We start from the raw sequence: 12,476 nt of genomic DNA, 5'->3' as shown, positions 1-12,476 counted from the left end.
CAAATTCTGACTAATTTGTTATATCTGTAATAAAACATTAACATGAATGGCTAGGATACACCCAATAGTGACCTTTTCATCACCTAAGTGAAGCCATCTTTATTTCCTTGCACTTCACTGCTACTGACTCAGCCTTCCTGATTCCTAAACAAATTTGTTCTGCAGTTCTTTCTGATTAGGACATTCTTTTCTTCTGCTTCTTTTTGGAAGTTGAAAGACTAAGTTTTCATAGGAAGTTACTTTTTCCATTCTCACAAATCAGCTAGGGGTATTCAAATACTAATGTGTTTTAAATGCTGATGTATTTACAGAACTTACTGATCAGAAGTGGACTGTCACCTTAGATATTTTCTCATGTGTCTAATTAAAGCAATGTTATCTGGAAGATGAATCAGTTTTAGGTGTTGTCAGGGCATTTAATCAGTAGAGAGTACAGTTTACAGCTGCTTTTTCTTCTTAATCAGATGAAAAGATGTATATATTTACTGCACTGTTTTGAAAAATCACCAACACCTTGGAGTGCAACATCTTTTGCGTGTCTCCTGAGATAATTTTAACAGATTCGTTGTAATTTCTCCTTTTTTCAACATAGAATGTAGCTTTGATAAGGCAGCTTAACTTCAAGCGGAAAGCTGTTCCTGCACCTGTATCTACATTGTGGGGTAAGTGCATCACAATCCTGACTCCAGGAGATGCATCTAAATAGTGTCCCAGCAAGGTGGGGGAGTGACCTGTGTTCTCTGTATGCCTTGTATTTCTGGTTCCCCAGACCAGAGATGGTATCAGCTAGGTTCTGAGCCTGTGTGCTTGGTATACCTTCCAGAAGAAATTAGAGAGGCCTGTCCTCCGGTCACAGGGATTTTGGGTACACAAACCAGGGCTGCAGCTGTTCCCCTTTTAGGTATGGTAACATAACATTTGCTTTGTCGCTTTCTGTTGTGAGGAATGTTCTTCACCTAACTTATTTTTGGATTATATTACATAAATCTTCATTTTTATCAAATGCAGAGATACCTGGGTCTGATTCTGTTAATCCTCACTTTATGATTGTACACATGACCATTCCTGTTATGTTGGCTGATTCTCTTCCTGAAGTTCAGGCCTTCTGAAACGTATCTTAAATTGGAGCAAACATTCATTATGTGAACTAGGAGTATAACAATATTTTGAATTTGATTTAAGACGTGATAAAGGATGTTTTTTCTGGCATTCATAACCTGTAGCAGGTGGGCTGTATGATACACTTTCAGCTTTGAGAAAGTGCTCAGGTGGATAGTGCAGGAAGTGGGTCTCCATCCAGGGTCTCCAGCTCTCTTCTCAGATTTCGGGGAGTCATTTATGTAGATTCACCTCACTTAACTCTAGGGATCTGTTGCATTTGTGTGAGCACTTTGATTAGACAACCAGTGGGAAGAAATAGGTGTTTTGAGAAGTGATTCCATTCAACCTACTGTTAAAGATAGTTTTGATGAATCTGTTTAGATGTGCCTGTTTCTGATCATTGTATACAAAGGGAATTAGGCATCTAGTTTGCATGCAGATGACTGTATTGTAGACACGTGGACTCAAGTGCCATAAACACTATCTTTAGTTGTCCTTTGCCTCAGTTCTTTGCCTCAGTTCTCAGTTCATAAAAGGGGAATAGAGTTTGTACCTCTCTCACAGGTATGGAGATAATGTTACTGACTGCAAAGTTCTCAGATAAAATGATGGAGCCTACCTACATGAATACATTAAAAACACGGAATACAGCCAAATGAATATTGCTGATGTCCAGAAAACCCACCCAGACACAGCTGTTATTTATGGTACTTAAGGTAGACCTGATCATGTAACCTACATTAATGCACCTACACTAACTTTTAAGATTTTATCTTGGTGATTTGCATTGTGTTTTCACTCGTAACTGCATCTATGACCATTTCTCAGTGCTTCCTCTTACCTGCTCTTAAGATAGAGACTAAGCACAACTTTGCAGGACCGCTTCTCTCAGTTTCCATGCCAGTGAATTTTTTCCTGCTCAGCTTGATTGGTGTTCTGGCTTTATTAATCAGAGAGATGCAGCCCACCTTATTTTTCTAATATTTATTATCAGCTTTTAAAAGGGACTTTTACTGATTTTGAGCTCATTGAAATCACTGTTAAAAAGTCTGTTGGGAGCAGATACATCTGTATTTCTTGTAAGTCACGGTAGTTAATGTTTTATTCCTACCTGGGAACACACCTAGCAAGTGTTAAAATTAAGAGATAACTACTGGCCAATTGCAGAGCGTGTGCAGCAAAGAATAGACTTAAGCTCCTTCTCCAGATTATTCTGTTTTATGTACACTGGGATCTGAATTTGCTGTACTCACAATGCAGATGCCTCTGCTCATAAAGATATCAAGGGTCCACGGTCTCCCCAATTCTTAGCACAGCCCCGTTGTTTGCATTTTCAAGGAGATGGCTGTTGTCATTTCATGTTTGCTGAAAACAAGAATGAATTTGTTCTCTTAAGGAAAATAATGTAATGATTTAGATGTGAAATTTCTTGGTTTATGACTTAGTGTAACGGTTTCCTTGGCCAAATTTAGGATTTTTAGAAGCTTTGGATTGTTGGTTTTGATATGCTTTACAAGCTGTTTTTTCAGCAGTACTCAATCCCGTGATATACTACTGTTCTCAGAGGGAAAAGTATCCCTTTGAAAGTCAGGGTAGTTTACATGCATGCCTCCCTAAGAGATGAGTTGTTCTAAAAGTCTTCATATTTATTTGATGCATAAAATTGAGTTATTTTCATACTTTAAAAAGCTGATCCAAAATATTGTTGAAACAGAATATATGCCTTTATGCCTTCATGTTGTTGCTTTATTTGTGTGATATTTTGAATTTTCTGTCCCTTTGTCATACTTTCAGTTTAAATTCATAGACTTTAACATGCTCTGAACTTCTCATTAACTGATTTTTGTAACAATAAAAATGTGAGTTGTCAGGCTAAGCATAACCACACTAGTGTCCCGGAAGAGTTAAGTCAAGTGTGTTGACACAACATTCTTTCTACGGGAATGTGATGAGTCAGTTTAGATTCTAGTTAAAAATTTTAATTTTAGACAGAGTAACTGAAAATAATGGGACTTGTCTGACTATTCAGTTATTTAATTAGCCCTTTACGTAGGACCAAAAGTTATATAGTCACTAGTATGGGCAGAAGTGTACTGAGTTTGTTTTGAAACATGTAGAATATATAAATCATTCAGCAGTGGATGGAATATAGAAATTAGAAGACTTGCTGTGATTAATTCATCACATAGAAAAGAAAGATTCTAGGCAAGCTGAAAAAAAGCCCCAAACAAACCTTGCCTTGATACTAGTTAACCTTTTTTTGAACTCTTTTATAGTGTATGACAAAGGCAATAGTGTTTATCTGCAAAAAAAAATCTCATTATATGGTATCTCTCAAGATAAATATGGATAAATTGTAAGTAAAATTTATCTAACTGACTATATAAAATATAGTTTATGATCAAGTGTGCATAAAAAACTGCAGCTTATTAAGAAATTACTAATCACCTGGGGATGACTGAACAAGAGTGTTTAGTCTTGCTAATCAGCATCACGAGAGTTTGTTTTTATCTTATGCCTGAACTCTTTCCTCTTCTCATTTCATTCTGCTCTCTAGGACAAGTCTCTGATTAATTTTTCTGTGTGTATCAGAAAATAATAAGTTACCTGATTTAAGCAAATAATTAACAAGTGACTCCAGTCATTTAATTGTAACTCAGCAAATCTCACCACAAAACTCTATGCTACAAAATTCTTTAAGCCCTCTAAACTGACATTTGGCTGTTGTGAGTTTTCAAGAACAAGATGAACTAAAGACTAGTAAGTTAAAATAGAAATATTAAATACTAAAGTCTGTCTAATGGTAAACCATATCTTTTGCTATCTAAAAAGCAAAACTATCCTATTTTTTTAACTACCTCCCCATGAAAATGCACAATTTACTAATAGTGCCTGCTAACCCCAGATAGGGTTAGCAAATTTACTGTTAATCTGGACACAAAGCAAGCACAGAAATGGATTGAAGTAGCAAACTACAGATTTACTTCTAGCTCATGGAGAGAATCTGCACATGGACAATACAATGTCAAGAATTACTAGAACTCAGTATGTAGGAGGGAGAACTTCCACTTGTAAAATCCATTTCTATAAGTATACTCAGTGATAATTCAGGTGGCAAACCCAGCTGTCACTAAAACACTGAAAATAAATTCCTGTGTACACATGTACACATACTTATGTATATATAAACCAAGATTTTAAATCTGTGTAACATTTGATACCTATCTGTGTAACATTTGATATCTGCATATGTTGCAGTCTACTGTGGACAGCCTCCTAGAATAACTAAAGGAATATAACTACTCTCTGTCCCCAGTCTTTACCTCCTAACCCCTGTACTTGGCATACTGTGTTCTGACAGAAGAGAGAGGAGAGGAGAGGAGAGGAGAGGAGAGGAGAGGAGAGGAGAGGAGAGGAGAGGAGAGGAGAGGAGAGGAGAGGAGAGGAGAGGAGAGGAGAGGAGAGGAGAGGAGAGGAGAGGAGAGGAGAGGAGAGGAGAGGAGAGGAGAGGAGAGGAGAGGAGAGGAGAGGAGAGGAGAGGAAGAAGGAGAGAAGAGGAGAGAAGAGAAGAGGAGAGGAGAGAAGAGGAGAGGAGAGAAGAGGAGAGGAGAGAAGAGGAGAGAAGAGAAGAGAAGAGAAGAGAAGAGAAGAGAAGAGAAGAGAAGAGAAGAGAAGAGAAGAGAAGAGAAGAGAAGAGAAGAGAAGAGAAGAGAAGAGAAGAGAAGAGAAGAGAAGAGAAGAGAAGAGAAGAGAGAGAAGAGGAGAGAAGAGGAGAGAAGAGAAGAAGACTATTTCAGTTGGAAGGGACCTACAATGATCATCTAGTCCAACTGCCTGACCAATTCAAGGCTGACCAAGTTAAATCATGTTATTAAGGGCATTGTAGAAATGCCTCTTAAACAGTGACAGGCATGGAGGATCAACCACCTCTCTAGGAAGCCTGTTCCAGTGTTTGACTACCCTTTCGGTAAAGAAATTCCTCCTAATGTCCACTCTAAACCTCCTGTGACACAGCTTTGAACCATTCCCACACAGCCTATCACTGGATACCAGAGAGAACAGATCAGCACCTCCCTCTCTCTCCCCTTTCCCCTCCTCAGGAAGCTGTAGAGAGCAATGAGGTTGTCTCTCAACCTCCTTTTCGACTGGCTGTCATCAGGCTTCCACTTCACCATTAGCTATGCCTCTAAAAAACCTTAGAAATGTGGTTCTTCAACTGGCACCATCATGGCCTTGACTTTTCCATTACCCAGACATACTGCTCTCCATCAGCGCAGTTGCACAGCTACTAGTTGACATTTTGTGGTGGCGTGTATGCAGTGGTCCATGTATGATCTCTTGGCTATGAGATGGCTTTTCCTGGACTATTTCCTATTCTTCAGCAGTGGTATTATTTGGTGAAAGGCTGTCCTATGCTAAGTTGAAGGCTGAGAAATCTCAGAATAAAGTTTTTAAGTTATTAGCAGCTGACGTACAGTTATTATATGTGTAATCCAGCTCTCCTTAGTTGAAGAAAGTCACTGTAACATGAGAATAATAAAGAAGTGAAATAATAGCACAAATCTTCCTGAATCTGCTAGGTAGTCAAGGGCTGGAGATTGCAGTTGCAGGACCACCACACGCAGATACTACTTGTTTCACTAAACCATTGAAAGAAAGTAGCACAGGACATCTGGAAAATGCAGAAGATATTATCTTAATAATTCTGATCTGTGCAGATTGTGAGTAAATGCAATATGCGAATCCTCAAAACACACCTTTCTGTTAAAGAGAGTGCAACTAAGGGTTTGCAACTGGAATGTGTCTTGTATGTTCTGACATGCTACCCAAGGCACTCACTGACGCATGTACGCATGTGTAAGAGATAAATAAAATCAGATAAACCAGATAGCTTTGTTTACCTTGACCTTAAGTAGTGGATGTATCATCCTCCTTTTCCATATGACACCATTATATTACTGTTGCAATGCTAGTAGCATATCCCCTCAATGGTAATGTGGTATATAAAGTGACTAAATCATTTATACTTTCAGAATGATATTTAGAATAGGGAGGGAGGATCTGAAAGTTGGCTATATCCTCAGACAGTGTAAATTATCTTCAAAATTATCCTGCAGCAACTATTCTTCAGGCTCAAAATATTTTAGAGCTTTCATATTCCTTTGATATTTCCCCTCAAGTGCAGACAGGCCAAAGACCCTAGTGGATGTGAGATTAGAATTGTAAATTGCACTTCATAGAATTTGGAGTATTAAATCTCTTACTCAGCTTTGAAACTCTGATGTAGACTACTCGTTATCATCATCATAACTATTTTAGGATTATTTCCATCTTGAAAAACATGCTAAATAAGGTGGGTCCATAGTGTTTGACAAGTCAGAAGCCAGGTGTGTTCTTTGTTTTCTCTGTTTATTCATATTCGTGGCTGTTGATGTTGTATCTGGGTGTTCTGAAAGACGGATGCTTTAGGAAGCCAAAAACATAGACAATTCAGACATCGCAATAATGGTCTGTTCTCTGTTATGCCAAGATGAAAAAAAGTAAAAACAGCCCTCATCATAACTTATTAAAGAAAGCTATGTATTTTTGCTGTATGATACAGTGGAGCTCAATATAATGAATCACCAATTGAAATGAAAAAAGAGGCAGATTCAATATGTGCAAGAATCTTGTTTTTATAGAATGCCTGGGGTGGTCTAAGTGTCTAAAAATGTGTGTAATGGAAACAGGCTTAGCCTAGATTTCCCACAAAGATTTGTACTTATGTTTCACCTGGAATGATTTGTTGCAGCTAATCTTACCACCTTGCCTAATAAGTGTGCCATGAAAACCTGTTATTCAATTCTGGTACTGGCTTTGCTTTTCTAGTGTTTTATTTAACCACTATATTTTTAGGACAACACCAAAAGGAAGATGCAAAATGAAAAGGCACAGAAGCATCTAAGTGTCATAAATTTACTCAGTAAAGCTGATAGTTGATGCTGGGTTTGAAAAGTGCATATGAGATGGTGCCTTTGATCATCTTACTGGAAGCAGGTGTTGTGTTGTGCATTTACTGTCATGGGTCACGAATTGTTCTGAAGAATCCTTTAACCAGCTCAGAAGCAACTTTGTCTTTGTTTGGCTCTGAATTTTTTTTTTATTTTATTTGGCGGGGGAGGGGGGGGCAGGGGGGCATGAAAATGTTGAGACTTGCTGTAATGTTTTAGAGTTGTAGAGGACTGTAGCCATGTTTCCATCATGGTATTTAGATTTTAAGCACAAAAGCATATTTTCCGAGAAGTCAAAGAAGTTTGGTAGTACACATTTAGATTTTATCACTAATTTTTAGATCTGATCGAACTCTTAACATTTTTATTTACAAAATAAAAAAGCTGGCAATCTCTATTAAATAAAGCAATGCTACAGTGTTACAAATCTTTTTATGTCAAACACGTCATAATTTTATACATTTTAGAATACAAGCAAACATTTCCCAATCATTACTCATGGACCATTTATCAAATACTTGGGAGTGGGTTGCAACAGAGCTGATGTGATGGTGACTGGCAGTGTTCTTCCTGGTGCTGAGGGTGTGTTACAGGAGAGGGACACTCAGTCTCTGGTATGACATGGGCGTATGTCTTTGTAAGTCAAAGATGAGATTCCTTGCTGGTGTGCATAAATTTGCACACCACTTCCTGGGTAGCAAGCTTTTGGCAAATAAACTCTCTAACTTGGAGATCTTTGGAGTTTTCCGTAGCAAGATGTTCTGGTTCAGCTCATATGGTTTCATTAGGATTGGTTAGTGCAGACTACGTGCATACCCTGTCTCACATGTGTGCCAGCAAATAGGAGGGGAGACATATCAAAGTGTGTGTTTTATCAACATACTGGATAAATATGCCAGCTTATTGACAAAAATTAGATGCCTTCCAAGCGTGTCCACCACAACTCACTATACTTGCAAAACAAGAAATGCTGTGAAGTTGTGTTCCTTACTCAGAACACATGGGAGATAATTAAGAAGACTTTCTTCTGGGGACCTACATTTCTTACTAAGCTGGAATGATTAAAGGACATATTGCTACTTAGTAAAAAAAAAAACAAAAACAAACCCAAACCTGTTTTCAGTAGTGACAGTAGTTTGAGATTTGTTTTTATTGTCAGGAAGGCTTTTATGGAAATAACCTTGATTTTATTAGGTTGTGTTCTATTTGATACCACAATCAGAAAGAATGATTACATTTAATATGGAGAACTGAACAATTAACAGAGTTAATAGTCTTAAAGATAAGATAGGAATGCTTTCTGTATGTGATTGTGAGATCATCAGATTTAAAGAAAAAGCACAACACAACCACATGAACAAAACCATTGTGTAGCTTTCTCTTTCTTCACAATTACTGCAAAATTTATTTTGAAAAATCATTTCTTACTCAAGTTTACAGTATCACTTATCTCAAAGGAATGTTTCACAGTTTGACTAATTATACAACTTTAAAACTTATGCTTACCTAAGGCTAATATTTCTTGCCTGTCAGTAGTAGATGACTTGACATAGAATTTGAAAGAACATCTCATACTACAAGCTGCAAGGTCATTCAGAATTTGAAAAACAGTGCAGATGTCCTATAGGAAAAGAAATCTACTGTGCAGGGGTCTGAATACTAGTGAACGTTATAAAGCTTGAACTGACATAAGATTAAAGGCTGTTCATCATTAGCTTCTTTCCACAGCTGCTCTAATTCCAGGACTGCATTCTGATCCACATAAGGCAAAAAGAAAATATATTAATATTTTACAGTAGTCATTTAGTATACATTAATTGTTCGTGATTTACTTCATGATGGCAAAAATCCCCCAGAAAGCAGATTTTTACAAATGCAAGATTTGACTGTAAGAATTTTCCTTAGCAAAGAGTGAAAAAAATAGTATAAAGAACGTCTTTCCTATAGTGTACATTTTTCCATATTAAAAAATCAATTGAAATGAGTTTTTGTATGACAGAAGTATGAAGGGTCAATTCATTCCCTCTCCTTAGTAGTCACTGAGGGGCCTGCATTGGCAGCACTGAAGAAGTTCTGCTAACAGCAGAGGGAATAGCAAGATTTGATCATGTCATACATGATATCTTCCATCTTACATTCATTCCCTTATTTTAAATTTACTCATATGCCAGAATGTTTTCAGGACTGGAGTTTTGATGTAAACTCAGCTAGTCTTAGCTACGTTTGTATCTGTGCAGCATACAATTTTGGTATGAAAAAGCAAAAAAAGAGATTATTTATAGAAAATCTTATCAAAACATATGCACTAAGGAACAAAAGATAATTTTAGTTAACATGTAAACCTTTGTATATTATTTTAAGTATCATGTTTAAAGCAATTAACATGTGCATCTGAATGGTGCTTGAAAACAACATGCTGCCATTACATCTTGTATGAAGAAGGGTTAGAGCAGGAAGTCCCCCTTCTGGGAATGTGCAAGGTCTGCTGCCTAGCGCAATCGCAGCAACACTGTGTGTGATGGAGGGGATCTATAAACTGGCCTTGCTGCAGAGCTTGTGTTGCTTGAGGCCTTGGTTAAGCGTCTATGCAGCCAGCTCATTGCTGCTGTTAAAAGAACGCTAATGGTTGTAAAAATGAGAGGTTTTGCAGCTGTCTTTTAAAATATGATGATGGATGTTTTGGGTATGAAGATACTCCATAATTGTATCACACTTCCTTATTGTTCTGAAGACAGAGAGCAAAATGGCATATGAACCTACAGTGTCTTTACATAGACATAGTGGTTTGTTTAGGACTGTTTATATCACACATTGAAAACCAAATGTGTAGCAGGGCATAGGAGATAGGAAGCTTCCTGCATGTCCTTGGGTTCACTCAAGAACTGGAACCAGTACAACTCCTGATAAGGTTATTCCATAAACCATTCCAAGATTATCAGAAGGGTTGCACTGTATCATTAAAAAAAAAAAAAAAATGCAGGTAGAATATAGCATGCAGAAGCAGTTTTCCAGCTCCTCCCATTGCAGCACGTAAGTGACACAGTTATAGTTAACTTTGGATTATCAGTCACTGTGAAACAGAATGGGAAGGTTGTGCATCTGAGCAGCCTTTTCACTGGTTTTGCATTCAATGATCAATGATGAGGCTTTCGGAACCAATACTAGACATGGAAATGGCGAGCTACAGTGAAGTTTTAGATCCGACATATACAGCACTGGAGTTCGAAACGATGCAGATTCTGTATAATGGCAATGGTGAGTTCTGCTCTGTGATGCAAAATCAAGCCAGTTAACAGGAAAAGTGAAGTTTAGTAATTCTATAAGGTGTTAACTAAATGCTTTATTAATGGAGCATTTGGGGGTTGTTTTCAAACTATGTATCTGCTTTTTTACACTTCATCACTAAGTTAATAACATTATAATTCTTTAACATTAAGGAAAGTAAAAGAGAGATTATATGTAATAAAGTAACTGAACTGTACTGTCACCAGTCAGTTAATCAAAGGAAGAAAATGGTGTATTCAGCAGTTGCTTTATTTACTATAAGACAAATGAATAACTAGTATTGACAGTTTGGACATGAAAGTATATTTCAGATATAACATCCGGAAGGACAGGACAAAATTATCCAGAGGCTTGTGAAAAGAATTCGCTACCGTTGCTTGATGCCTAGTTTCTAATTGGTTGACTAGTATTTTATTTATTTAAATGTTAATCTAGACTTTCTAGGTATGTGTATATGAACTAGAGTGATTTTTTTAAAAAATCACATTGGCTTTCTAGAAGCTAATGTTTAGCTGAGAAAAACTACTTGTGTTTGGCTAATGTAACACTTTATGTGGAATTTTTAATGCAATAAATTTTTGAGAAATTGTATCAGTAAGTCATGATTGAAATAGGAAGCACACTGCTTTTGTTCTGCCTTCATTGAGTACTGGCCAAAAATAAAGAAAATGTCAGTCTGTTAAAGTGAAGAAAAGTATCAGGCAAATTAGACTACTCTAAAATGGCTTTCCAAATCTTCTAATATACTTAAACAATTGCTTTATTGTATCATAAAGTAAAATTCATAGATCTATTGTAGTATGTATTTTTAAAAGGGAGAACAAATATTAAGTGATTTGCAGAAAAAATACATAGCACCTGCATTTACACATATTCCTGCTATGTAGAACCTAAATTAGTTTTTATTGTTGAGCTGGAAGTTTTATCTGAATTTCTGATGCTACTTTACAGTAAGCTTTGTAAACAGAAAGGTAGATTTGGTTATTGATTTAGGAAGAAAAAACAGACCTTTATGCCCTAAGTGATTCTGAAGCTATCAACGATTATGTAACTTTTAGATGACTTCTCTGCTTTTTGTTCTAATACGGGTGATTTCATTGGTCATTTGTTTTTTGCTGAATAGCACCTTTTCAGATCTGTTAATGTTACATAAAATGGGAAAACAGATTAAGGAGTTTGTGCTGTGTTGCATTATGTGTTGGTGATAGAGCTATTTAAATTATTCACTCTTAAGTGATTAGTTTGATAATTATTAGTTATTAGGGATAGCCTTTTTCTGTTTAGAGTTTTCTTTGAGTTTAGCTGAAGTATTTTCTTATAGCATTTATAAAAACATTGTCTTGTAGCTACAGTGCTAGTCTGGAACTGAAGGATGCCTCTTACAAACCTTTCTATGTGTCTTTCCTAGCTGTCCAAATTAATTAGAAACATTCAGAGAAGTTTAACAAGCAACATTTCAGGCAGATCATGCAGTTCTGTTGAAATCAAAGAATTTTGCAAAATCAGGTCAATTGTTTCAGAGTAATACCAAGGAAAATAAGTATATCCTTATATATACACACAATTTATATTGCTGTGAAATATTTAATCATTAAATTTAAATATTTTAATTATTCTGCTGCATCATGATGCAAAATTAGAAAACTCCAAGACAAAGGTTTTGTATTTTTCTAGCTAAAGTAATTCTGTAACCCATTTTTAAAAGTAGTTTTCCAGTCATGACAAACCTAGTTTTAAAATAAAATAGTTACAGAACTGAATTCTTACCTTTAAGATTTCATTTTTTATTTAAGCAATTTTTAATATAATTCCTATTAACTGTGTCTCTGTAAAACAAAATTAAAAAGTTGCTTCTTCTCTCGTTGTCTAAAGAACTCTAAATTGTAAGCTCTTTGGAACACAATGAAAATTTTACAATATATTTGTGTAGTACATTTCTGTTGGATCTAGTACAATATGAATAATAATATGTATCAATGTTAACAGTTTTACTTTTCGACCTGTCCACTGTTCATGAACTCATGTACTTGACTTTTGAATGCATGTTTGAAAAACTGATTAATGTGGCACTCTTTCCTCTCCCTGGCTGAACAACTACAA

At 36.3% G+C, this 12,476-nt stretch overlaps 1 protein-coding gene across 3 annotated transcripts in view; it reads left to right on the top strand.

Annotated features, from left to right (window-relative positions):
• HNF4G (hepatocyte nuclear factor 4 gamma) overlaps nt 1-12,476 on the top strand; it is a 59,092-nt gene that overhangs the window by 29,920 nt on the left and 16,696 nt on the right. The window contains exon 1 of one of the 3 annotated variants that reach the window (XM_074847121.1): nt 9,819-10,346. The exons of the other annotated variants lie outside the window; for them this stretch is intronic. Coding sequence (XP_074703222.1) covers nt 10,229-10,346 — 118 coding nt within the window. The 5' untranslated portion in view covers nt 9,819-10,228. Of the gene's footprint in view, nt 1-9,818; nt 10,347-12,476 lie in introns of those variants that run through there. 3 annotated transcript variants of the gene reach the window in all.

Source organism: Strix aluco, chromosome 1 (genome assembly GCF_031877795.1).
Source record: "Strix aluco isolate bStrAlu1 chromosome 1, bStrAlu1.hap1, whole genome shotgun sequence".
Taxonomy (NCBI): Eukaryota; Metazoa; Chordata; class Aves; order Strigiformes; family Strigidae; genus Strix; species Strix aluco.
Note: the sequence above shows the minus strand (reverse complement) of the source record. Positions and strands in the feature narration are given on the sequence as shown.